This window comes from Rhinolophus hipposideros (assembly GCF_964194185.1).
Source record: "Rhinolophus hipposideros genome assembly, chromosome: 10".
Lineage (NCBI taxonomy): Eukaryota > Metazoa > Chordata > Mammalia > Chiroptera > Rhinolophidae > Rhinolophus > Rhinolophus hipposideros.
Genome location: NC_138056.1, coordinates 12,991,585 through 13,019,461, shown reverse-complemented (window position 1 = coordinate 13,019,461; position 27,877 = coordinate 12,991,585). Strand labels below are relative to the sequence as shown.

Genomic DNA, 27,877 nt, shown 5'->3' with positions numbered 1-27,877 from the left:
GCTTTAAAATATATATTTTTTCCAGGTCTGGAGGGCTCTTTAATGATTGATTCCCCTAATAACAACTGAAGACTCCTTTCCACAAGGTCTAACTCCTGGTCGGGCACTGTGTGTCATTTGTCCTCATGTCCCCAGCATCCAAACATTGGGTAGGGTCTTCAGTAAATGCCCGATGGACAAATGAGAAAAAGAGAGATCACACAGGGGGCCCAGACAAGGTGCAGAAACAATTTTAAGAGATTCTCTGTGCTGCAAAAGGACGCACAGAGGATAACTTTAATAATGGATTTCCTTGGAGAAGCTAATGGGGGGGAGGTGTGGGAAGGGGGAGATGCTCAAAAAGGTAGGTTCAATTTACACAGATATGGTGACTTCGAACTCCCCAGGAAGCACCCCCTGGAGTCCTGGTGGGAGGCCAAGCAGGGATGTGGGTAAGGGGCTTGGAGGAGAGGGGAGGGGCAGTGATATGAGGCCTGGCCCGCCACAGTCCTACCCTGGCCCCTGGGAGCTTCACTCCCTGTGTCCGGCTGGGCGAGGGGTTAATGCTATGGCCAGCGGGGAGGCCTGGCGGGCCCAGCGGGTGTGCGGGCCAGGGCTCAGTGGGGTGGGTGGCGCCGCTCGGCCAGGCCCCCACGGCCCAGCACCTCCCCGCTGAACTGGTAGGTGAGCTTCTTCTTGACCTTCTTGACCTCGCCCGTCTTGCCGTAGTTGCGCAGTGCACGAGCCATCTTCTGGTAGGTCATCTTCTTGCGGTTGCCCTTCTGGATGCCCCAGCGGTGTGCCAGCGCCTCTTTGTGCTTGGATGAGAACTGGAAGGTGCCCTTGTCCTTATCCACCCACCAGATGCTGTCCTTCATGTCGCCGCTGCGGAGCAGGTCGAGCAGGAACTGGTACAGGCGGATCTTCTTCTTGCTGCCTGGGGGCGGGAGGTGGGGTGGTCAGCGCCCCAGCACGGGGACCCATGCCCACCACCCCATGGAGTGCCACGGGGGAACCGGCTCCCCCACCCCATGCCTGGCACTCACACTCACACTCACACTCACACTCACACCCACTCACACACAGCACAGATAGGTACAACACTCATACACACGTGCTCACAGACACCCATGTAGGTATAAGCGGTCACAGACGCCACCACAAAACACGTGTGAACACACACATTGGCAAACGGTCTCACACACACACACACACACACACACACACACACACTCGGCTCTGCGGTATGACTGCTGCATCCGTTGGCCTTGTCTGGGGTGGGCATGGGTCACACATATGGCCAGGGCTGGCGCTGGAGCTGGGTCCCCCTACCTGTTTCTCCATGCAGGAGGCCAGGCCCTGGCTCCAGGCCTTCGGCCTCCCCGTCGGATACCTCCAGCGGGGGACTTTGCCGCTCGCCCTCCTCCTCATCCGAGCTGGGCTGGGCCGGGGACAGGGAGGGGTATGGAAGGCACATACGGGGTAGGTAGGAGACCTGGAAAGGTGGGGGGAAGAGAGTTGAGGTCAGTGAGGGACGTTTAAAGCTCAGAGCTGTGGGACGGGTGTCAGCGGAGTGAGAGAAGATGGAGTGCTGAGGGCGGGGAGGTCAGCAGGGCCAGAAGGATTTGAAAGCAGGCTGGGAAATTGGAGGCCAGGCAGGTGACCACACACAGGAGCAGATCCTGAGGATAAGGACTGCTGAAATCCTGCCAAGCTGGGGCCCATGGTTCAGGGCCGAGAGGCCCAGGGAAGGGGCCCCATTTGCTTGCATGCACAAAGTGCCTATGGACTAGCAGTGGCCCTGGGGTGAGAAGTGGGGGTGAGGCGGGGCCTATGAGTTAGGTGTCAGAGTGAATGGGGTTTAACAAGTGGATGACGAGTGAGTGATGGGACAGTAGAGGTCAGTGAGGGATGACAGGGGTCAGTGGAACAGGATTAGGGTGGGTGGGGCTGAGGAGGGTCAATAAAGGAGGGCAGGAAGGAGATGGAGGGGCCAAGAGAGGTCATGAGAGGTCAGTGCATGTCTTGGATGCCAGATCCATGAGGGGCCAGTAAATGGGGGTTGCAGCCAGTGCGGGTCAGGAGGGACCGCGACAACAAGGCCATTGGAGTCAGGCAGATCAGTGTGGGGGGTGGGAATTATCTGGGCTCTGTCCATTGTGGGGGCAAGAAGAGATAAGGGGTGTGGGGTCACGAGGTCAGTCGGAGGGTCAGGAGAAGCCGTTGGGGCTCCGGCCGCCGTTGACACTGTGGAGCAGGAAGTCAAGTTGAGTAAGAGCCTGTGTCAGCTTCCTGTGAAGCCCGGGCCTCACCACAGGCACAGGACGCCATTGGGCCGGGTGGGACACACAAACCTGGTGGCCGAGGCCAGCGTGGGTGGGAGCCATGGGGGTGTCGAGCACGTGCATCTGCTCCAGCTCCATGTGACGGTAGAGCTGCTGCAGCTGCGGGGGCTGCACGCTCTGCAGCTCCGTGAAGTGGTTCTCGGCGAAGCTCTCAAACTCGCTGTGCACATGATGCGGGTGGAAGTCCCAGTAATGGTCTGCAGGGGGCGGCCAGGCAGGAAGGGGTGAATCCGGGAGTGAGCAGGGCAGGACTGGTTAGAGTAATTTAAAAAATAAGAATGCTAGGCCTATGGGGCTGTTACCATGGGCCAGGCTGGGCTGCAAGTTGAGGCTAATCATCTCACCACCCAGCTTGTTATTTGATGACCGCATTTGATAGATGAGGGTCCTGAGGCTTAGAGGGGCTGCCTATGTAACATGTTCACGGTCAAAGGCCTCATAAGTGGCAGAGCCGGGACCCAGGCGTGAAGCAAAGCCTGCTTACTCCATAACTTTTCCTTTCTGCCTCTCCTCTGGCCACTAGGACACAGGCTTTCGAATCCTGACACTGCCATTTACTGCCTATGCGACCTTAGACACATGCGTGGACCTCTCTGGCCTCAGTTGACTCACCTGTAAAGTGGAGATAACAGTTATCAGGATACCAATGAGTTCACATTTGTAAAACTCCTTGCCTCAGAGTAGGCCCTTGGGGAAAGTTGGTTCCCCTCCCCTCCCCTTAAGACCTCCCTGTGGTTCCTGAGCTGACTGCCTGCCCACAGTCACGTGCACATGGCCTTGTCACATGGCCAAGGTGAGTGACTGCAAAGTCACAAGGCTGACATTCCTCACACACTAGAACTAGTCCAGGCTCATGGTGCTACCCCTTGAAAGCCATGACCTTGGGCAGCTGCATCTGTGTTCCAGTGAGGTTGCTAGGACCCGAAGTTTTCTGGAAACTCCCCCATGGTTGCTTTCAGAGTCTGTGGTAGGGTGGATTCAGGTTTGGGAACAGCCACATGCCACTGAGAGCCCTGTCTTGGGACTTGGGCAGGTCTTCAACACGGTTCCTCTGGGCACCTTTTCCAGGAACAAAAACTGCCACATGTCTAAGGACTTCCTGGTTACAATTTTGGGTCCAAAAGAAGATATGGTGATAAAATGACAAGAGAGATTTTCTCAGGGACCCAAACGGAGTGTACAGGGGGATCTGCAGTGGGACCACCAACAGCCTACATGCCCGTGTGTGTGTGTGCATGTGTGTGTGTGCGTGTGTGTGTGTGTGTCTTCTTTCTTTTTCTCTCTCACACAAGCATATACCCACTCACACATCCCTAAGAAATGACGTGGGTTTTTTTGGCTCTGGACTGGTGATCAGAAAACTCGCTTTCTAATCCTGCTCTGTGGTAGCTTTGTCGCATGACGTTGGACAAGACATTTTATTTCCCTGAGCCTCTAAAGGTTGGAGACCCAGCCAGGCAGTTATTGATGTCCTGTCCACATGTGAAATCATTTCCTGAATGAATGAATGAATGAATGAACCCTATTCTCTTAAGAATTCTCACTGACGCTCCTGCGCTAAATTATCTGAACCTGAAGGGAAGACAAAGCAACACTTAATTTGCACTTTCATCTTGCCGTGAGTGAACGAGACCAAAATCTCTCCACTTGCTGTGGGAGCGTTGGCTGTCCTTTAGAGACAGGCCTTTGGGGGTTCTGGGATTTGGTGAGCATGTCCAGGTGCCTGTTTAGCTATAGCTCCACCCTCTGGCCCCACTCCTGCCCTTCCCATTTTTTGCCTTCCTCTGCTCAGGCAGAAGCGCCCAGATCTTCTTAGAATGCCTCATCAATCCTGCCCACCAAGTCCCCATCCTCACACCCAGTTCGGGCTGGGAGGCCCCTGAGTGCATGCAGCTCTCCAGGTGTGGGGCGAGGGCCCCTGAGTGGCCCTTCCCTCCTGCTTCCCACCGCTATTCTAGCTCTGCCTGAGACGCATGGGCTCGTTCTGGTGGTCCCAGCCTGAGGCCAGCATTTCCCAAAGCAGGTCACAGTAGACTTTCGTCAGAGTCACTTGTGGGGCTGAAAAAGCCTGCAGGTTGTGGGGCCCACCAGAGACTCACTTGATCAGAAGCACTGAGAGGGGAGCTCGAATCGAGGTTCTTTTGCTCACTGAAGTTCTGGAACCCTGCCCCAGGGCTCCCTGAAAGCTGCAACAGAGACTCTTGAGCTACAATGAAGGTTTCAAAAGGCCCAATGGAAACCTTACCTTTACCCTTAATATGGGCGCTCAAACAATTATGTAATAAATGCTGTCTTGTAGGCAGAGATGGGGCCCTCTGAAGGAACACAATACGTACAAGGAATCCTTCCTAGTGCAAAGGTCAGCACTCCTGGGCTCTTTGGACCTCATTTCTGGACAACTGGTCATGAATGAATTGCTTTATCCCTTTTTGTCCCTTCAATGGGCCACTCAGGCCCATTGTATGTATGCCTCCTTAGCACAACTCTCTGTTCCTCAAAAGAATATAATGTCATTTGCATATCTGGAAATAGCTCTGGACCCTCTTTTCTAGAGTCTGTTAGGTACCCAACACATAGTAGGTCTCAAACAATATTTGATTAAATGACCAGTAAAAGTTAACTTTTAATGTGTTTTTTAATGTTACCAGGCACTTTGCTAAGTACTTAATCCATATTATCTCATTTAACCCTCACCTTAGCTCTGACTGGGTGGCCACAATAGTATAAACTTCCTTTTGTACATGAGGAAACTCTGACTCAAAGAGATTAAGTCCCTTGTTCACAGGCAGTCATTGGTAGAGCCAGGGTCCAAACCTACCTGTGACGCCAGGGCCTGAATTCTTACCACTCTACCATGCCATCTCTGAGGAAAAAGACGGTTCATGGAAGTGTTAAGTAAGACCCATGGTGACAAAGAGACTTTACTGACCGCTCTTATCCATCTGTCTATCTACCATCATCCACCCACCCCTCATCCATCATACATCATCCACCCTTCATCCACTCATCATCTATGAGGTTGGTGCAAAAGTAATTGTGGTTTAAAAGGTTAAAAACAATTGCAAAAACTGCAATTAGTTTTGCACCAACTAATATTATCCATCCATCCATCCATCCATCCATCCATCATCCAGCCAGCAATGACCGATTCATCTAAATTTCTCATTTCCTCCCTCTAAACCAGCTCCCAATCTGAGACCAAAGTCCTACCCACACATCCCTATTCTTACTCAGTTTTTTTGGTGTCACTAATACCTGTATGTCACCGGGACAAAAATAAAATGATATTCAAAATAACCCCCTACACACAAAATTCAAGCCTTAAGAATTATTCATTTGACCTTATCTCCTCAGAGCAGAAACCCCAGCCTGAAGCCAGGGCTCCTCCCCCAGGGGAACAGAAGTAAGATCACAACAGAAGGAAGATGAGGAATTAAGAAAGCAAGAACTGAGAAAAAACTTTCTCAGGAAATCACAGATCATTGGACAAGGGCTCCTGAAGGGCAGCCTCCTGCAAATCGTTCAGAGACAGAAAATGAGGGCCCAGAGCAGACAGCTCCAGGTCTCCTGGTCCTCATTACTCTCTACCTTACATCCTAGTTATTAGGGTTTTATATGTTATTTCTCTTGTTGCAGAGATACATCTGGCAGGACCTGAGTTGTATTCATTCCACAGTACCTAGCAATGTGCCTAGAATATAAAAGATACCTATATATGTTTATTAGATGGATAAGTCAGTGGGAGCTGGATGGAGGGCTTGGTAGGCGGCGGGAAGGATGATTGGAAAGGGGAATGAGTGGATGGTTAGATTGATGTGTGACTAGTTGACGCATGGTTAGTAGTATGAAAGGATACAAGAGTATATGGAAAGAGGGATGGAGAAGAGTCATGCTTTGGAACTAGATTTCCTTCACTAATCCCATCATAAATAGCACATCCTATGAAACCCAGTAGGATGGTTATTATCAAAAAACAGAAAATGACAGGTGTTGGAGAGAATGTGGAGAAATCACAACCCTCGTGCACTGTCGATGGGAATGTAAAATGGTACAGCCACTATGGAAAACAGCATGGTTGTTCCTCAAAAAATTAAAAATAAAATTACTGCATGATCCAGAAATTCCATTTCTGAGTATATTCCCAAAAGCACTAAAAACAGGGACACAAAGAAATATTGGGACACCCATGTTCACAACCATATTATTCAGAATAGCCAAAAGCAACTCTGGTGTCCATTGACAGATGAATAGAGAAACAAAATGTGGTCTACATGTACACTGGAATATCATTCAGTCTTAAAAAGGAAGGAAATTCTGCCACATACTGCCACATGGATGAACCTTGAGGACATTATGCTAAGTGAAACATGCCAGTCACAAAAATAAATACTATGATGTATGTATGGTTGCACTCATACGAGATAACTAATGTAGTAAAATTCACAGGAACGGAAAGCAGAATGGTGGTTGCCAGGGGCTGCGGGGAGCGGGTAATGGGGAGTTATCGTTTAATGGGAATAGAGTTTCAGTCTAGCAAGATGAAAGAGTTATGGAGATGGGTGATGGTGATGGTTCCACAACAGTGTGAGTGTACTAATGCCACAGAACTGTACATTTAAAGATGGTTAAGATGGTAAATTTTATATTATGTATATTTTACTACAATTAAAATAATAATAATAATAATAAATAGCAAATCCTATGAGCCCTGCCTTTACAATCTGTGCTGAATCTCTGCATTCCCTTCTGTCTCATTGCCACCACCCTTGTCCAAGGCACTGTCCTCTCTTGCCTGGATTATTCTAATACTTTCCTACTTATGCTGTCTCCCTCTTCCTAATTTTGCCTCCTCTCCACCTATTCTCCACATAGCAGACAAAGTAATCTTTTAAAAAGCTTATTCAGTGCAACCACTAGACATTGGAAGAAGATACTAAAAGCTTCCAGAGTCAAAACAAAACTAAACAAACAGAAAAAATAAACAAACAAAAAATAGTTTACATTAAAAAAATATGGACATGGAAGGGCATCAGCGTTCATAAGAAAAACTCCAGTAACCGGAAGATAACAGAGAAATGCTTTCAAATTTCTAAGGGAAACAAATGGTTTTCAACCCAGATTTTTATATACAGCCAAGCTAAGAGCATAGATTAAAGTAAGAGCATAGATTAAAGACACGAGGTAAAACAAACAACCACAAAAACTTACCCCCGACACAGCCTTTCTTAGGAGCCTACACTGATAAGAATAACGAATCCTTATGTAACATTCACTGTTCTAAGCATTTGACACACAGTCACCCAGTGCAGCAATCCTGTCAAGTAGGTATCATTATGAGAAAGAGACATGAAATATCTTGCCCAGGGTCCCCCCTGATAGAACAGGGAAGATGGGGTATGAACCCCAACGGCCTGGTTCTATAGTGCGGGCTCTTATCTCCTTGCTACACTGCCCCTCAGAAACACAGGGACGAGAGAACACAGGTACTCAAAGTACGCCACGTGGCTCATCGTGAGTGATATTCACATGGTCATAATCATGGAAATTCATATACTGATTTAGCAAAAGTTACTAGACGGAGAAAGACAAATATATGACCTCACTTATATGTGCAATCTTTAAAAACAAAAAATTCCAAACTCATAGAAAAAGAGATCAGATTTGTGGTTGCCAGAGGCGGGGTGGGGGTGGAGGAATTGGATGAAGGTGGTCAAAAGGTACAAACTTACAGTATAAGATCGATAAGTCCTGGGGATGTCACGTGCAGCATGGTGACTATAGTTAATATTGCTGTATAGCATATTTGAAGGTTGCTAAGAAAGTAGATCCTAAAAGTTCTCATCACAAGGAAAAACAATTTTTGTAACTATATGAGGTGATGGATGTTAACTAAATTTGTGGAAATCATTTCACAATATATATGTGTGTGAGGTCATTATGCTGTTCACCTTAAACTTATACAGCATTGTATGTCAATTATATCAATAAAGCTGGAAAACAAGAAAAACGTTACTATCTAATTATCTTGGTATGTGTGGGGAAGTGTGTGTGTGTGTGTGTGTGTGTGTGTGTATTATGAATGACAAGAGAGTCAAATTCTCATCTTTCATAGTACAAGTGAGTAGATAATGTCTCAAATTTTAAAATTAAGCTAGATTCATCTCCACCTAGAATATGGAAGGTACTCAATAAATATTTGTAAATGAATAATGTCCTAGGTCTCTATTTCAAGATGGTATGCATACATTGCATGAATACATTTACATAGCACTGTAATAGAAAGACTGGAAACATAATTTTTAATCTATCTCTGAAATACTACGTATGTCATGTCTATAAGTTTAGGTAAAAAATTGCAAATAGGAGAACAGCATGGTACCACAATTCCATTTTTGAATGGCTAGACTATGCACGTGTGTGTGCATATGTTTGCAAACATATATTATGTTTGCAAAGGATTATATATGTAGAATAAAATGTCTGTGAGAATAGACTTAAGGGGCTATCAGTGGGGAATGAGGTTGGGAAGAGGGAAATGTTTTACTTGATATATTGTTGTATTTTTTAAAAAAAATTTTGCAATGAGTATTTGTTACTTTAGTAATTAAAGATTTAAAGTGCATTTAGAGTTTCATCAAACACACACACATATACGATGTTATTGAGACCAGGTCATTTACCTGCTCAGAACCTTCCAATGCCACCCATTGTGTGTAGGGTAAATCCAAACTCCCGCTATGGCCTCAGGCCCTGTGTGGTCTGCCTCCCTGCTGATCCTCCAGCTTCATTTTATCTTCACTGCCCATCCCCATGTTCACCAGCCACTCTGGCTGGTGACTCCTGCTTTTGTACTTGCTCTCTACCTGGGACACCCTACCCCCACCTGTCTTTGCATGCACATTCCTTCTCTTCACTCAGATTTCCACTCAACTGCCATCCCTGACCACCCAAATTAAAGTAGCCCCACACACAGACACACCACATTACATTGCTCTGCTTTTCATAGGACTTATGATTACATTCTGCTTACTTGATTGTTTACTATCTCTCTCCCTCACTGGAATGCAAGTTCCATGAGAGCAGTGGCATTGTCTGTCTTGCTTGTCATGGAAGCTCTAGTGCTTGGAACAGGGTCTGGTACATGGCATATAACCAGAGGCTATTTGGTGGATGAGTGGACATGCGGAGTGGACAATAAGTGTTGGATGGATACATGGGTGGCTGGCTGGTTGACTGTCAGCTGAGTCAGTTGAAAATGACCCAGCTGATCTGTCACAGAGCTCCCTGTGCTTCTCCTGCTCTCCCTGCCTGGGGGAATGCAGTAAAGCTAACATACCATTTCCTGAAAGTTTACTGGCCTGGTACTTAGTACGTTACCTCATACGTTACAGGCATTGCCTCTTTTAATCGTCAGAAATCTATGCAGTAAGTATTTTCATGTTCTCAGTTTTATAGATGAGGAAACAGGGGCTCAGAAAGGTTGTCACTTGCTCCAAGGTTACACACCGGTGAGTGATGGAGCCAGGACCAGACCCAGGCCCAAACTCAATGCCTTTTCACTAAGCCTCGCTGTCTAAAAATATAGACGCAGGTGACTTGCAGGAACTGGTGGAAGGATGTGGGGCGTCTCTACTCTTGAGCCTTCAGACAATACCTTCCAACAGGTATTAGGAAGGGACTGAACAGATGATGCCCAGATTGACAATGATGGGGTGGGGGGGACTGGAAGGAATAGGGGCTGCGACACGTGGGGACTCTGAAGGATCGGGGACTTCATGATCCAAATGACATCTAATCAGGAGTCATTCCTAGAGGCCCACTCTAGATAGAAGGGATCCGCCTGGGCATTGAGCCAGGAAAGTCAAGTGGTGACTCCATCAGCCAGCCCCAGGCCTAGCTCATTTCTAGATGTATGAACAGCACCCACATATTACAGGAGGGAAAAGTGAGTCTTCACTAGACCCAAAGGAAATACACCCAAGCCCAGTGAAACTGAGAGGGGGTCAGGCCCAAGGCTAAAGGAAGCAGTCCCAGGCAGCCCTGAACTTGCGGGGACTCAAGCCGTCCTGCTGCCTGGAACCACCAGGGGGCGCAAGTCCTCAAGCCCAGAGGGCTTGACTGCTCAGGTCCTAACAGCTGGGTGTCTGTGGCGTCTCTGGGTCATGGAGACTCGCCCTTGATCCTAGCTAAGAGAGCTGGGGATGGAGTTAGATGAGGGAGACCTTCTTCCCTAATTGTCTGGATTTTTCAGAGACAGGGTGCTTTTCTTGTGCAATTATAAATAAGTTTAAAAGGATGAAAAACTGGGTATTTTAAAGCCTTTCTAGCCCTGGGGTTCTGAAAGAAGCCGGTGTGTTCCCTGATGTGGCCTTGCGGAGCATCCACCACCTCCACCCAAGACATGGCTCCTAGGTATGGTCTTTACAATAGTTGCCAGGTGTGAGAAGTGAGGTGAAGCTGTACAAGGTTGGGCACCGATATGTGAGAGCCCTGAGTGAGGACTCACAGCATGTGGCACCCCTGGGTGTGGCCATCAGGTGGAGCCTGCCATAGATACGCCTGCAGAATGGAGCTACAGGTGTGACTGGCCCCCAGAGGTGGTCTTCAAGTGTGAAACGTTCCTCAGCTATGGCACCCAGCGCACCTCTCCCTCTGGGGCTGCAGACACCCCAGTGTCTGGCCTGCCCAGGTCTCGGAACCCCTGGAGAATGCCCAAATGAGGACCCATTAACTGGGCCACCTCCCCTTTGGTTCAGGGGTGTCTCCATCAACAAGCCAAGAGCCACTTCGGGTGACCTCTCACAGCCCCCTGCCCAGATCCCTGGCACCTAATGCCTCTCTCTCCTCCCCCAATCGAAGCTGGGCCTTGGGGTGGGCAGTTAGGTCTATACAGGCCAGACCCTATTCTCACCCCCACTCCAGCAAACTGAGGGCTTTAGCCACTGCTGATTGAGGGGACCCTCAGAGCCTTTCCTTTAGTTCAGCAGGTCTCAAATTAGAGTTATTCTGCCCTCCAAGGGGTTCATCAATGTGTGGAGACATCTTTGATTGTCGTAACTGGTGGTTCTACTGGCATCTAGTGGGTAGAAGCCAGGGACTACGCTAAAAACCCTACAATGTACAGGGCAAGCCTCACAACATAGAATGATCTGGTTGCACATGTCACTAGAGGTTGAGAAATGCTGCTAGCCACACACGGCAGGGAACGGGGCTGCACCAACCGTTCAGGGTAAGGAGGTGACAAGAACAGAGAGGAGGAAGGAGGAATCAGGGGGAGGGAAGAGGAAAAAGCACCGAACCTGGAGCAGACAGACCTGGGTTCCCCTGACCAGAGGGGCGACCTCGCCCAAGTTACTTAGCTCCCTAAGCCTGTTTCCACCTTTGTAAAAAGACAACAAGGATTGGATAAGAAAATAAATGTGGAAGAAGCTGACCTTGACTCACCAAAGGTGCTCAATAAAGGGAGACAGGGGTGTGGGGTGTGGGGGAGCAGGAGTGTGGAGTTTTAGGATAATGAATTCACTTCCCCTGGGAACCAGCTTGATCCAATTCTCAGAATTCCAAAGAAGCCCTGGGAATCGTTTCTTCTTTTTTTCTCTCTCCAGACCCCAGAAGTCACTTAGGCGCCCAGGCCAGGCTAAGGAAGTTGGGGGAGGGAAGGCAGCTGGGGGCGGGGGGCGTCCTGCTCTGTACTCACCACTGTGGCTTTCTCCATCACTGCTGAGATAGGGGTAATATTCGTGCGTTTGGCGTTGGTACAGATCTGTGTCGTAGGGAACCAGGTCTTCCGATGGCTGCTGAGAGAAGAGGGTGTCAGAACTCGGACTGTGGCAGGGAGACCCCAGCTAGGTTTGCAGCCCCCCAATGTGTTGGGTCCACCCTGCCCACCCAGACTGAGTGGCTGCATCAGCCTACAGCCCCCTCTCTGGCTGGAACTGGGAGAGTCCACAGAGAGTGGGAGCAGGGACCCAGGACAGCAAGAGCCTTGGCTCCTGCAGAAAAGGGGTGACAGACCCTGGAGGTCAGAGGTCAAAAGAGGACCAGGGCTGAGGAGAGAGCAGGCCTCCCTCCACTCACCCCATCCCTTTTCACAGGCACTGCACACACACACCTGTGTGCCCAAGTCCCAATCTCACATACTCACCTTTTTACCCTCACGTTGATGTACCTCCAGTCCCAAAATGTACACATACTCCCCATGACACACTCACACCCACACTCCTACATGGGAATTCACACCCACACGTCCAGTACACTCTCTCTCACACTCACTCTAAAGCTCACTCACATTCACACATGCTTGTGGTCACACACACCCATTATCCACTCACCCAGTAGGTCCACACAGAGACGCGCGGATTAACACGTCTCCACATTTGCCTTCAAGCACATTAACCGTGTTAACGTTTACATTCATACCCATATCCTTCCACCGTCACTCGTATTCTACTTGCACACTCATCCTCACAGCATACATCCTTGTCCTCCTGCCACAGTCTCCACAGCCCCCACCCCAAACTCCATTCTTTCTCACGGCCTATGCCCAGGCCCCAGGCATGTTCAAGGCCACCAAGATGACCAATGGCCGTTATACTGATGGGTTTTACAGCGTTCACCCAGGTAGGGTTTGGGGGCCATGGGATGGCCAGAGCCGTGATCCTCCCACTCCCCCTCGTCCATCCTCCTTCTGACACCCTCACTGGGATCCTCCCTTCTGTTCCTCCCTTCCTTTCTTCTCCTCTTCCTCCCCTCACCCCTCACTCCTCCCTCTACTCCTCACTCTTCCCCTCACTCCTCCCCGCACTCCTGCTCCCACTCCTCCCCCCACCTCACTCCTTCCTCCACTCCTCAGTCCTCCTCCCACTCTTCCCCTCACTCCTCACTCCTCCCCTCATTCTTGCTCTTACTCCTCACTCCTCCTGCCCTCCCCTTCCTCACTCACTCACTGGCGCAGACACAGGGACATACATACCCAGAGGCTTCCCAGCAGTCATCAGGCCTCTCCCCATCCCACAATGTGTGCCCAAGGATTGCACAACAGCTACTCTGTCCCTCAGAGCTTGGGTTGGCGCCAGGACTGCCTTGGGAGCCCAACCTCCCAGGAATACTCAGAGTAACACCTGGCCTGGGAGAGGGGCTGAAGGGTTTGGTATGGGAGCCCAAGATGTGCCTCCTGCCCTGCTCTCTTTGGCATTCAGGGATTGAGAGGTCAAGGATCAGAGACAGTATGGCCAAACCCCTGGGCCTGTGGCTTTCTTGAGGCAGAGCTGGCTCTCACTGGGACAACATCTATCACCCCCTGTCTGCCCCCCACCTTCTTGGTCCCAGGTGGGGGAAGGATGGGACAGGGCCAGGTGGGGGGACTAGCTGGTTGGTGGTGTGTCTGGCCCAGTAAGGTGACCAGGAGCCCAACACCGGGTTTCCAGGCAGAGCAGCCCAGCAGCAAGATGTCAGGCCTGGGATGTCAGGCCTGGGGTTCTGAGGTCCAGCTAGGGTGGACAGGGGAAGGGAGCTGCCACTAGGCCGGGAAAGCTAAATCAGGTGGACAGACCCTGCCAAGCCCTTCCCAGCTCCCCCCAGGGCTCCCTACCCTTGCTGAGTGGAGATGGGGCGAGGAAAAGGAGAGGGGTCCTCTCAGAGGGGCCTAAGTCTGACACCTGCCTAAGGCTGCAACTGTCACCCAGAGCAGGAACAGTGTGGATCTGCCCCAGCCTACTGCCTTATCCTTCCTGAGATGCCCTAAGTCCTGCTTCTTCCCCTCCAGCCTCAGCCCCTGCCCTAATTCCAGTCCCACCTCCAGCCAAGTCTTATCCTGCTCTCTTCTCCCCGACCCCCAGCTCTAGCCCCAACCTTAACCGTAGCCCTAGTCTCGACTCCACTTCTTGCTCCTGCCCAGCATCTGCCCCCGATTGTCCCAGCCTCTTGGGGACCTGCAGGCCCAAGGCCCAGACCCTTCCGTCAACAATCATGTCAGGGTTCCCGGCACAGGGGCCCAGACTTATAGCAGCCTCAGTGTCCAGGAGCACCCAGGCCATGGGCTGACACCTCTGTCCCATTGCCTTCTGCTCTCAAGCCTTTACTGTCCTAAGGACTGGCTTCTCCCCACGCCAATCTCCCCATCTCCTCCTACACCACCTCTCGGCCGCCTCCCTCACCGTCCTCAGCCCAGCACCCTACCCTGGAGCTCCGGCTGCCACCCAAGCCCCATCTATAAATAACTATTCAGGCCCCACCGATCACAGCCCCACTGTGGGCCCAGCCCTCAGCCCGCCAGGGTACGCTCTGAGGACCCAATGGCCCCCTTGCTGGGTCTCAGGCCAGGAGCTCCAGGGAGGAAACACCAACTTCCCACTGATAGCAAGCCAGCAGAGCAGCCAGTGGGCTGCTGGGCTGCTGGGCAAGCGGGCGGGTGTCCGAGGGCCTCGGGTTGGGCTAATGGAAGAGTCCCAGTACTTACAGGGGGGACGAGGGGAAACCCTTCCATTTTGCACGCCTGTAACATCCAGCCGAGCTCCGAGCCGGTCAGGTCCCCTGCCTCGGTGGGGGCCAGTGCGGAGCCCCTTGAGATGGGGAGCCCCGTCTGGGGCTGGACAGACTCAGGCGGGTGCAGGGCTCAGGCCTGCCCCCTGAGCTACAGGAGCCCTGGGTGAGCCCCCTCCCTTGACATTGAAGGGCCAGCACAAGTTCCTGATTTTATCGAAGGGCCTGCCGCTGGAAGATAGTCCCCTTGGGGTGACATCACCGCCCCAGCCCGTTTGCATAAATCTCTTGCGCTACAGGAAGTCTCTGGCCGACTGGGGCAGGTGGTGCTCCAGGGGCTGGCCTGGGAGGCCATGGGGGCCAGGCCCCCTACCCAGAGGAAGCTGGGACTGTGAGGGGCGGCCTTGGGGGTTGGGGTAGGGAGGAAGAGTGGGAGGGATGAAGGGTAGCTCCACCACAGGGAGGCCTTTGCTGTCCCTGGGGCTCTGCTGAGTCTCTAACCCCTAACCCCACAAATGCTTACTTCTCTTGAGACCCCCCCCCATGTGACCAACAGTCACTTCCTTGGGGTCAGAACTGGAAGGGGTGTCCTGGGGCCTCCAGTTGCTGGGGTCAGACTAACTGGCTGAAGGCTCTGATTCAGCACAGTGCCGGGCCTGGCTCTTCCTGGGCCCGGGGGCATCGAGCCTGGGGTGGGCTCCACGACAGGGTCTTCTGCACAGTGTGCTTCCCCCCCCCCCCAGTCCCTTCACACGGCCTTCCCTTCTACCAAAGGACGGTCCTGGGTTCTTACATCATCCTCTCAGTTTCCTGAGTACCACTGCTTCTTCCAGATCCCTGGGGGCTCTATTCCCAGCCCAGATTTCTCAGTTTCCCCACCCCTTGACAATGTCTGAGTATCAATCTAGTCTTCCCAGCTCACTAACCTTTCTTGTCTGTCCATCATTCATCTATTTTCCCATCCATTTGTCTGTCTAGCTATCCATCCAACACATTCATTTATCTATCAGTTTATCCAACTGTCCATTCATTCATTTACCTGTTACTCTATTCATCCATTCACCCATCTGTTTGTCTACTTGTCTACCTAATTGTCTATATGTTCATCCCATTCATCTGTTAGTAAACCATCAGCCTATATTTCCGTCTATTTATCCAGTGTATATCCAACTATCAATCTGTTCAACCATTGGTCCATTCATCCATCTACTCACCCATCCACCCACCCATCCTACCATCTGTTTATTTTGTGCATCCCGCCAGTGTTAATTGAGAGAAGTGTTGCACAAGATCCCTGCCTTCAGAGAGCTCCTGATCTAATTTGGAGGGCAGAGGGATGAACAGAGACATGTTTTGATTCATTGATCGCTAGTGAGTCCACTCCACTAGGGAAGAACTGCTTGAGCATTCGATTTCCTCCCCTGTAGTCTAACCTTTTGCTTTATGTCCTCTTCCCACTAGGATTAGCCTGCTTCCTTCCCGTCAGTGGAACCCCAGGCCCCCAACTGTTTCTTCACTGGCAGCAAAGACAGGGGATTCACAGGTCTGGGTTCACCATTGGGTCACTTCCATCTTCACTGACTTTTTGCATCTGCACTTGGGACTCTTCAAGGGGTCCAGGTCACAAGTCCCCAAGACTCCCAGGGAACCTGACCCAGGCCCCTCCACAAGAGGTGGGGAGAGGTGGGCTGACTTGGGATCAACTCTATCCCTGCTCTACACTTCCCTGTCAAGAAGGCAGAGTCCCAACTAACGGGACGTGTGTGGGGGTGAGTCTGCTCCCTAAGAACCAGGTCCTGCTTGATGTCTTCATTCATTCATTCATCCATCCATTCATTCATTCATTCATTCTTGGTTTGTTTATATGCTTATTTATCTACTACTTCAATCATTTAATCACTATCTTTTTATTGAGGGTCTTCCATGTGCTAGACACAAAACATGAATGAGGCATGCCCTGGGCCTCCAAGAGCTCACAGGCCTGCAGAGAGAACAGACAGGTAAACAGACAGTATAGTTCTTTGTGCACAAGAGGGAGATGCTAGGTGCATTGAGGAACAATTAATTTGATCAGGACCTCAGGTAGGAAAGCATGCAAGAGGAAGGGCATGTCCGCTGAGGAACCAGCTGAGCAAACACAAGGAGGTGGAAAGGAGCAAGGGAAGAGTGAGTCGCCATCCTTGTGACTGGAAGCAAGACAGGACAGGAAAGCAAAGAGCCTTGAGTGTCAAGCTGAGGAGCCTGGGCTGCAGCCGGGGCTACTGTGGAATCTCTGCTGGTTGTAGGCAGGGAGTGTGGGCTCTTCTCCGTGGTGCAGGCAGCAAACCAGGTCGGCTATATATTCCTGAGGCTTAAGTCTCCAGGGACCGAGGAGAAGAAAAAAGATTCCATTGTTCCAAGTCTGGCCAAGCCCAAGGGACCTGAGTGAGGAAGCCCCTAAAAGATCTAGGTCCCCACATCTCTGAAAATGGGCAGAATGACTCTCACTTTCTGTCCATTCCCACACCAACAAGTCCTCCCAAAGGGCACCAGCGGCCTCTTCCTGAGACCTCATATCCCCAGGGAACTGCCGTTACTCAAAGTCTTCAGAACAGTAGAACCCAAGGATCTAAGCAATTCCAAGCAGAGCAGGAAGGGTCTGATGAGTCACAACCCCGGATATCACGGCTCCTTAAAAAGGACGGACATTATTTTCTGAGTGCCCAGCATTGGGCTGGATGCCTCTTCCACCCTCATGATCTCACATTACCAAACAATCATCTGTTACATTAAGGCCCAAGAGGTCAGTGACTCGCCCAGGGTCTCACAACTTATGAGTGGAGAGCTGGGGCGTGAAATCTGCCTTCTGGGGCTCTAGGAGGAGCTGGATCCTACCAGGGAGGTAAGGAAGCTGAAGGAAGAAAGAAGAAAGACTGAGAAGCCAAGCACGGAGACAGCAGGAAGGACAGAGATGGGGGAAAGGCAGCGTGGATTGGAGAGGAAGAGAAAGAGAAACAAAATAAGAGAAAGGGTCAAAGGAGGGAAGTGAGGCAGCAAGAACCTCAGGCAAGAAGAGAGAACCGAGCAAGGATGGCAGGAAGGAAGACAAAGGAGAGAGAAGAAATGGGATAGCCGGTGACGACGGGACCTTAGAGGAACACGTGCCTGGCCTCCTTCTTCTTCAGTGGAGGAAACGGAAAGGGTCCCCAACTTGCCGGAGGTCACCAGGCGCCTCAGGTCTGAGCTTGGGCTCTCATTCTGTCAGCAAGAAATTGGTTTGAAACCAATAAGCCTTGGGGGCTCCAGGGAATGAGAGGTCAACAAAATTCTTTATAATTATTTTATTTGTTGATTAGGTAAGAAAAGCATCTGGTACAAAACTCAAAAGGTACAAAAATGGAAACAGCTGCCCAGTTCCCCTTCCAGCTTACCAGTTCCCCCCACTTTACTTGATTTTTGTGTAGTTTTCTAGAGATAGTCTAAGCGTACAAAAGCACAGAGGCATATATATTCTTTTTCAAATTTTACACAGAAGGTAGCATACCAAACACACTGTACTTCCCTTTGGTTTGTTTGTTTTTCTTTTCCCTGAATCCGTTCCAAGATCATGCATATAGAGCTGTCTTATTCTTTTTAATGACTGTATAGCATCCCATTGTTTGGATGGACTGCGATAGTTTTAAATCATGAGAGACCTCATACAAATGAATGCACAAAACATTTATGCACCGTTTAAAGAATAATTATAAAACTAATACTTATGCAACCACCATCCAGGTTAAGAAAGAAAACATTTCTAGCACTCCAGAAGCATCCTCCAAATGTCCTCTTACAGACACCTCTCTCTCTCTAGAAGTAACATTATCCTAACTTTTTCAGTAATTATTTCCTTGCTTTTCTTTATATTTTTATCACTAATGTAAACATCCCTAGCAATATAGTTAAGTTTTTACCGTAACAGATTTTAATCTTTATAGAAAGAGAATCGTAGTGTAAATATTCTTTTGGGTCGTGTGTCTCTTTCCCACTATGTCGTTGTATGTAGCTGTGGACCATTTTTATTGCTATATAGTATTCCAATTGTTTTAAATTTTTACTTAACCACTGTCTTATTGATGGACATTCAAGTTGTTTCCAGCCTTTTGCTATTACAAATAATACTACAATCAATAAAATTTGTTAATTTACACATATGCAAACATATGCCTAGGATAAACTCCCAAAGTTGAAATGCTGGGTCAAAGGGCAGTGCTTTTTTTCTCCCCCCAGGAAAGCTAGAGGGGAGTGTCCATTAGAATAGTCGGAAGATGATTTGAGCTAAATGTTGTTTCCTAGGCTGAATGGACTATAGTGCTGGCTCGGGTATGGTTCTCATGCTTTTATGTTTGCTTGTCTCTAAAAAAGCACCCTTCAACAATAAAGAACAAACATATTTTTCTGCCTTCAATGAAAACCACTGTAGGAGAAAGGCCTACTTCTGTGGAAGTAAATATTTAAAGGGAAACTAAAATACTTTAAATTCTCCTTTATCTACAGTTAGCTTTTCAAGGCTAATCTCGATGGTTAAGAGATTGCTACTTTAAAGAAAATCACTACAACCAAATACAAGCTGAGTCAGAAACCCTTATTCACCTCCTTATAGACTAATACATAGTATCAGAAATTACACGGAAATAAAAAGCCTTTAAATTATTATATTGAAAATTGCGTATCTCTATCTTAACTCATTGGAATTGAGATAATTTATTTAGATTTTATAACATAGGTGCACAGGAATTTTTGACTCACCTCAAAAGAGGTGTATTTTTTTATTGAGATATAATTGACATGTAATTTTTTATTAGTTTCAGGTGTACTGCCTTTTCATTTTTGAGATAAATGATGATAGATGATAGACAGATGATAGATAGATAGATAGATAGATAGATAGATAGATAGATAGATAGATAGTCACACTGCCCTTGATAAAAGTTGTCCCATTTACCCTCCTACCAACAGTACATGACAGTGTTATTTCCCCACCACACTGGACAAATGGGTGGCCCTATAGGGCTGGGCCCTGCAGAGTGACAAGGAGGCCAGGCAGGCCGGGGGTGGTAAAGGCGGAGCAGCCCTTTGGCCCCACTGGGCTGGGTGGCTGATGGGGGTAGGCTGGGTGCTATTGCAATTGCAAGGTAAGCAGCAACAGGAAATGTGGGTGCTGTGTCCTCGAAGCTGAGTCCACAGAAAGAACACAACCTCTGAACTTGTGGACCCCTCACCTTCAACCCAAAAGATCTCCAAAATGAGGGAATGCGCCCACCCCCACCCCCCACTTTCCTAGCAATGGGGAGTGTCAGGGCAAGTAGTAAAACCCAGGCCTCAGACCACAAGCTGGGAAAGTTGACCAAAAAGAGCTGAACCCATGTACAGAAATGGCCGTCTTGCAACTTCCTCTCATGGTTGAGACACTGGGAGAGGCTCCTTGGGCCCCAGCTTGGGTCGACTGGGCCCCTCAGAGCTCCCTGAGCGCTGGTCAGAGCACCGGACTAGCTCTTTAGTGCATTAGGACATCCAACAAATATTCACTCAGGGCCTCTACGGCGAGGCAACCCAAACAGGCAAAGAGCCCTGCCTGCCCTTGTGGGGCTTGCTCTGGAGCAGGAAAGGCAGGGGATAAACTCAGTACATGAAAGCATTTCACTGCATGTTAGAAAATAACAAGGGCTATAGGAAGAGAGAGAGCATGGTTGGGTAAGGGGGATTGCAGGGTGGGTAGAGTGGGTAGGGGGCGGTTTGCAGTATTAAAGAGGGTGGGCCGAGCAGGCCTCACTGAGAAGGGGACATGTGGACAAACCTTGGAAACAGTGGGGGAGTGAGCCAAGGAGACGGCTGGGAGAAGAACTCCACGTAGGGGGATGAACCAACACAGCGATGGGCCGCGTGAGGGGAGGGGAGAGGTGAGGGGCTGTGTCAGGCAGGGCCTTGGGGGATGTTGTGTGGGATTTGGTTTGGACTCTGGCGGGGAAATGGAGGCACCATAGCAGGCTGCTGTTCTCTCTTATTCAAATCTGAAATTGGTGCCATTATCATCCCCATGGTCCAGGAGAGGAAACTGAGGCTCAGAAGTCACCCATGACTTGCACAGCGTGACCCAGCGTGACCCAGCCAATTGCTGGTACAGGGGCGCCTAAGGTCTGCCTAAGACCCCAGCTCACACCCATGGCAAGTGCTTGTGGACCAGGACAAAGGCATGGGGAAAGGAGCTGGCCTGTGTCCAGCCATAACTCACTCCACCCTCACATAATCCCAGGAGGCAAGCACTTGATTATCACGGCCATTTTACAGATGAGGGAAAACAAGTCTCAGGCTGCTGAGGGGAAGTGCCCAAGGACACACAGCTGGAGAGCAGTTCTGAATGGCCCTGGGCCTATGCTTCCACTGTTCCGAGCTCTAGTTTCTCCCATGGGTATTTCCCTACCTAAAAATCTTGTTTAGTGCTCGCTTGTCCACAGACTGAAGTCCAGACCTCTAAAATGTATGCTGGAGCCCCCGACACCCAGAGTCTGGTCAGCCTTTGCACACTCCCCCACTCCAAGTGGACCAGCACCACCCCCACCACCCCAGAAGACACTTCTCAACATTCCCAGAACCTCTTTCTCAATCTCCCACGGCCTTTACTCACAGGCCACCCCTTCCACACTCTCAAGGCCTCTGTCTTTCAAGGACCCACCTCCTCCAGGCTGCCCGCCCCCCAGACTCCCCCTTCCTTGTTTATCTCCACCTCTCCTCAGCCTCCCGAATCTCTCCTCTCATCTGTGCCAGCTCCTTTCCCCAGTCCCAACGACAGGAGACATAGATCTCCAGAACAGGCTGAGCTCCACTGGGCCCTGAATCACGGCCACTCCACCACACCCTGTCTCCTGCTGACCAGCCCTACAGACAGGGAGCTAACCTCCTGGCCACATCACTCAGCCTTCGGCACCTCAAACCCACCGCCACCCACAGTGACTTCCTTCTGCTCACCACGGGCAGCACACCCCACCCTACTCATTCACTGAGGACAGGAGCTGATTCCCTTCAGGCCCCCTCGTCTGTGGAGCCCCTGACACCATCCTCTTCTATCTAGACACCCCTGGATCCTTCCCCGCAATTGGATATGTGGCCTCTGGGCTAGTTCCTTCCCTTTGCCAAAGTTCAGAGGCTTGTTTCTTTAGAGGGGCCAACAAAACCCACCTGCCAGCATTGTTCAAAGGACTGAAAAACAATGTGTCAGCCTTTACCTGGTATACAGTAGGGGTTCAGTTAGTGCACATTTCCCTCACTGGCTACCACAAATGCTTACTGAGCCTTGTAGAGGGTAGGAGTCTGGCTCTGGAGACCTTGAGTTAAATCTCGTCCCCGTTCTTTGTTCACTGTGTAGCTAAGGGCAAGTCACTTCTCAGGGTCTCAGTGCCCTCATCTGTGAAATGGAGACAATAATAGGCTGCACCTCATGGGATTGTGAAAATTAGACAAGATAGTGTGTGTGATCTTCGTGTGTGAGGTGCATGCCCAGCATCCCCTGGGAGGGGGAAGTCTCATCCCTGTCCCCGAGGCTCAGGACCTCTGCAGCCCTCAGCCTCTCAGAGCTCCCATAGGGCCTCTCCATAGTCGCCTTGGAAAAACAGAAATGCGGGGAGCCGGGAAGCTGGCAAGGAGAGTCCTGAGACAGCAACCCCCTTCCTTCTTTTCCCTTCCTCACATTTCTCTCTCACTCTGCCTGAGCAGCCAGCTCTGGGCAGGAGAAAGCCAGATGAGAAAAGGGCTCAGGTCTGGAGTAGGGACCCTGTAATGGGATAAAAGAGGGACACCTTGAAAAGCAGAAGGAAAAGTAATCATTACTGAGCTCCCATGATGGGTCCACCACATTCGATCTTTTCTCTCTAAGGCTATGGGACAGGAATTATCTCCATTTTACAGATGAGAAATGGGGTTCAGGGAAGATACTTACACTGCTCTAGGTCCCAGAGCAGAAAGGGACAAAATCAGGATTAGACGTAGGCATATGTTACCCTAAAGCCTGTGCTCTCAGCCCAAAGCCGCCCCAGTGTTTGTGCCATGAGCCGATGGGGCAGGGGTCTCTGTGCACAGGGCCCTGAAGGGACCATTGAGTGACAGGCTGACTTCGAATTCCAGGCTGTGGGGCCCAAGCCAGTCTAAGGCTGTCCAAGGATTCCAGGCAGTGTCCAGGGCAGCCCAGGGTCCGGGAGCAGAAGGCACAGGCCCAGAAGGAGTTAACTGAATGAAGGGCCTGAGTGAATCAGAGGCTCCGCAGGCTGAGATGGAAATTCCCTGTGCATGGCGTGTGGTCACCCAGAAAAGGGAAACGGTGCTTTTCGGAGCAGGGGACAGCGGGGGCTGGAGCTTGGGAGCAGATGCCTGCTTGGGTGGGGCTGGCAAGGGTGTCGTGACCAAGGAGACCTAGCCTCCGGGTCTGCTCAGGTCCTGGGTGGGAAAGAGGTGGTGAGGAGCCGCCAAGCCAGCCAGGCCTGGTCATGCTATCATGTGTCCATGGGCTCTGATGGATGGGTAGAAGTTCACCAGGCCCAGAGGAAGGAAGGACACGCAAGCTGTGGGAACTGCTGAAACCAAGGCACAGGGGTATGACTCAGAATGGAGAGCCCATCCCCCTACTTTTGCTGGGAAACTCTTTCCTGTCCTGCAGGGCCCATCCCAAGTGGCACCCCTCCCATTATTCCTAGGAAGCATCATTTCTTCTCAGTGTCCCCCGGCCTCAGTTTCCCTCTGCGAGCTCTCAGGATTTTGCCGAAACAGGACTGTGGGCAGGAGCCGTGTCCTAGCTTTAGAGACAGCTTGTACTCATCATAGAGCTGGCACCGAGTAGGAGCTCAGTGTTTATGAAATGACAATTTCACAGAAGAGGATTCGGAGGTTCGGAGAAGTTAGGTGATACTCCATCAGCCAGTGGGCTATGGCTGAGCAGGCCTCCGGCTGGGGCTTTTGCCTCACCTGGGACTTGGCAGGACGGAAGGAACAGGGAAGGCAGATCCTTCTGTCAGGACAGGGCAGAGGACACTGGGCACTGATGGCCGGGCCAGGAATAACCATCTGACAATTCTGCTGTCCAAGGCCTGCTTCCCCCTCAAGCTTTAGGCCAGCCTGCTTCTGCCCTTATAACAGTGCTGGGAAACTTCTATCCTCCCAGAGGGGAGACTGAGGTTTGAGTGAAGCTAGGGGGCAATCAGATGGGGAGAGAAAGGGACTGGGCGTTCAGAAGTCTCGAATCTCAAACCAGACACTTTGCAGCCGTGTAGCGTCGGACACATGGTTTCCCCTCTGAGCCTCAGTGTCCTTTATGATGGAGATCATGGGATAGGCTTGTTCTGGGGACAGAAGAACTGACTGATGTAAACTGTAAACCTCGGGAGTAACGTAAGGCAGTTTGTCTATTATTAGCTATTAGTATTAATTGTGTCATCTGGTGCCTCTCCTTGACGCAGTCTCCTGCTGCAGCACCACCCTGCCTGCCACCTGCTAAGTAGGGTGTGCGTGCTGTGGTCTCAGGCCCAGGGTCTGTCTGTCACCCCAGCTCAATGATGAACTGGCTCGAGGGCCTGCGACCCACACCAGCCCGAAGAGTGGGCTGAAACTCGACTCCAGGAGAGTGGTGGCTGGGGCCTCCTACCCAAAAACATGCCCCTGAAGTCCCCAGGTGCCCCAAATTCCTCCGCAGCACCCCAGATTCTTTGGCCCCCTGTGAAGGTTGAGGGTGCCCAAAGAAGCCACCCTCAGGCAGGGACAGGCAGCATGATGGCGCCCACTGCTGCTGGAGATTTTCCAAGCACGAAGGGGAACTGAGAACTGTGGGAATGTGCCTTGCGCAGGCCAGGGTGAGCTGGGCCTGGTGGGAGGGGGCTGCTCTAAGGAGCCCAGACTGACGGGGTCCTGGAAGTGAAGAAGAGAAGGGGTCCTGCAGGCCGGCAGCTGTGGGGCTAGGGAGTCACTGAGAGGTGCTTTGCAGGTTGTCCAGAGAGAGCTGGCCAGGCAGTGGGAGGCTGGGGAGCTGTATGGGGAAGGAAAGAGGAAGCCATGGGGAGAGGGGGGATGGGACTGCTGGGGATGGAGTGGGAGTGGGGGCTGGGGGCCTGGAGCCACTTTGGCCACAGCCACTTCACTTCTCCTGGTTTCGATTTGTAAATAGCTGCTGGCTCCGTGCAGACGGGATGGGCCCTGCCCCTTCTGTGGCCTGTGTCCAGGGAGGCCCAGGTTTGAGTTGCTACAGATACTCAAACCCTGGATTTGAGGACCCCAAGAGGCAGTATGGCCGGCTCGACCTTTGACCTGGGTGGGCAGTTTCTGGTGGGCCCAGCTCTGGGCAGTCCCAACCTGTGGTCACTGAGGTAATGCAGCTGAGACAGAACTTGATGACTTGGCCATATTGGGCTTATTTATAACTGGGCCTTCGTGGGCACAGCAGCTGCTGAGCTGCCAACTCAGCACATGGGCTGGCCCGGGGCACCAAGGCAGGAGACAGAATGGTGGAGCCCAGGCTCGCGTAATGGCCACTCAGGCTGGGCCTCAGGGTCTTGGGATCCCCAAGGCCTCTCTGGCTGGAACCAGTCCTGTGCTGTCTGCCATGGGCAGGCCTTAAGACACGGTGGGGAACTACTTGTGGGGCAGGCATCTCAGAACCTCCTGGGCCAAGTGGGTGGCTGACTGGTCAGTTCCCTGGGGCTTAGGCCTTGGCCTTCCTGCAAAAAAACTCTTCCTCCAGAGGTCAGACACTGTCAGCAAACCCAACAAGAAGCAAAGTCATCTCCCCTCCCCTTCTTGCAATAGCAGCTTAAAAACAAAACAAAACACATTCGGGAAAAGGGCAGAGCCGACTCCTAAGGCCTGGCCCTAATGGTGGGACTCCAGGCACCTGACAGATGGGAAGAGGTTCGGGTCCCTTCTGGGGCTCCCACATCACACCACGTGGGCACTCGTGTCCTTGGCTGACTGGAAGAGCTGGTCCTGCCCCCACCCTCCAAACAGCCGCTTGTCTTTCTTCTGAAGAAGAATGGTGGTGGGGGTAGGGAGCTGTCAAACACTTTCCTAAGTTTTGCAGGAATAAAGATGTTCCTAAAATCTTTCTCCCACTTTTGAATCCTTCTGGATCAACCTTGTCACCTACCACTCTGTCCCATCAACACCCTGCCTCCCAAACTTGGTCCTGGCCAGCCCACCTCCAAGCCTTGTTCCAGTGTTGCCTTCCACCTGGCATGCCCCGTCCGTCCCCTCAGTCTATCCAAGTCCCCTCTCTGTCTGGGCCTATGCTGAGCCCCACGCTGAGAGTCCCAACTTTAGTGCTCACCCTGTCTCCAAAGCTGAGGCTCTTGGAATATAAAGATCAACAGATGTCTGAATTGGGGCAGAAATGAATGAGGGAGTTGAAATCATGGGTGTCACGATCACTAAACAAAAGAGGAGCCAAGGCCTTTTGTGGGTTAGGGATGGCCAGAGGCATTCAGTGAGTGAAGAAAAGAGCTGAGAGCAAAGCTACATGCCCTGACACCAGCCTAGAGCTATCACCCCTGGGGCCTCTGACCTCTTGGGCCACCTGCTCAGCCTTGAGTGACAGCCCTGCCTGGCCTCTTCCTCTTGACGGAAGCTGTTGGGGCTGGGAACGATGGGGGCCTGGTGTAGGGGGTAACTCAGGCCACCCACCGCCTAGACTAGGGCCTGGGGTGGCGGGCCCACTTAGGCCCCTCTGGGCAGAGTCAGGGCACCCAGCCCGGAGCCGCCCGGGCTGCAGCTGCCCCTGTTTCCACATCATCAGTAGCAAGTCCGGCGCCTGAGAAAACAGGAAGCGCCCAGTCACCACAGGAAGCATGTGTGCGCAGCCTCCCCGCCCCCGGCCCATTGCAAAATGCCAACAGCCCCATTACCACAGGCACCACACAGTGGCGGGCAGAAGTGCTCCAGCCGTCAGGCCTGCCAAGAAGCCGGACAGACAGGCAGACTCCAGCCCTCACCCTCCTGGGCCAGGCCACAGGGTGATGTCCAGTTGCGGCCTTGAGGAGCCTGGGAGACCCTGGGCTCCTGGTCTCATGCCTTCCTCAGGGTTCTCAGCTCAGTCCCCACACTGGCCTGAGCCAGGCCTGCTTTGGCCATCATTAAATCAGAATATGGGGTCAGGGGTCACAGAGAAGCCATTTCTCTGACCTTATGGCTGGCATTTGAGAACTCTGTGCCCAACCTTCAGACCCTGACGGGGCCCAATCCCCAAGCCTCGGCGAGGCTGTTGGCCCAGAACCCGCCACCCTCACGACCCCAGGGAACCATCTTCTGTCAAGTGCACAGCTGCCACACCCTCTGCCCAGCCCCAGACCTTCCCAGCTGAGACTTTGCCCGCCCCTGGGGTCCTACCCAAGCTAGTCTTTGGGAGGCCTGGGCCTCCCTTCATCCCGCCCTGTCTGCCCCGACTCACCTCCCGTTTCTGGTCCCCTCAGGCTCAACTCTTGGAAGGAGATGGGAGTCCAGGGAGGCCGAGGCCAGTGCCTGGAGAGGCCTGTGCTCCTCCAGCCCCGGGGACAGCAAGGAAAAGAGAAGAGAGCAGAGCATTTCATGGCTATAATAAATCAAAGGGGGAAGTCGAGCAGGAGAAATAAGAAACTTCCCTACCCTGGGCACAGGGACCTGCGAGGCAGCAGCCCCCGGTGCCCCGCAGCCTTGCCTCCTCCCTCCTGCCTCCCTGGCCAGGGCCCAGATCTGGTGCCGTCTCCTCAGGCCTAGGCACGCCACCTGCCCAGAGACACCCCTGCTCCAGGCAGCCAACAATGTTGGTTGCTGTGCACCCTAGGGCTAGGCACCTCTCATCTCTGGGTCTCAGTTTACTGTTAATGGGCACTGACATCCCCGAGGCATGGCTGGTCCTGCACAGAGAGACTGAAGATCAGTAGTGCCCCTCTGGACCAGGACCCTCAGGGAACAAAAGGAGGGATGAGGCGTCCTGAGAATTCCTAGTGGGAGAGCTGGGCTGGGCTAGACAAACGTCTGTGATTGGAAACAGGAGGGCCCAAGCAAGAGGCAGGAGCCTGGAGCAGAGCAGGGAGAACTCCTCTGTGAGA

General features: G+C 51.5%; 1 protein-coding gene across 6 annotated transcripts; it reads right to left on the bottom strand.

The window, feature by feature from the left end:
- Nucleotides 1-214: 214 nt before the first annotated feature.
- SPI1 (Spi-1 proto-oncogene) lies at nucleotides 215-27,374 on the bottom strand. Of its 6 annotated transcripts, none has more exons than XM_081063298.1 (5): nucleotides 14,782-15,775; nucleotides 12,022-12,121; nucleotides 2,334-2,521; nucleotides 1,312-1,474; nucleotides 215-916 (listed from the first exon to the last, which is right to left on the bottom strand). In XM_081063298.1, exons 1-5 carry the CDS (start codon nucleotides 14,824-14,826, stop codon nucleotides 597-599), a joined length of 816 nt encoding a protein of 271 aa, XP_080919424.1. In that variant the 5' UTR covers nucleotides 14,827-15,775; the 3' UTR covers nucleotides 215-596. The 6 variants fall into 6 exon arrangements, with proteins under 6 accessions (XP_080919424.1, XP_080919426.1, XP_080919427.1 ...); XM_081063300.1 differs by lacking the exon at nucleotides 14,782-15,775 and adding an exon at nucleotides 27,238-27,374 and having other exon boundaries at nucleotides 235-916; nucleotides 2,334-2,575; XM_081063301.1 differs by lacking the exon at nucleotides 14,782-15,775 and adding an exon at nucleotides 27,238-27,374 and having other exon boundaries at nucleotides 235-916; nucleotides 2,334-2,575; nucleotides 12,022-12,118.
- Between the last annotated feature and the right edge of the window lie 503 nt (nucleotides 27,375-27,877).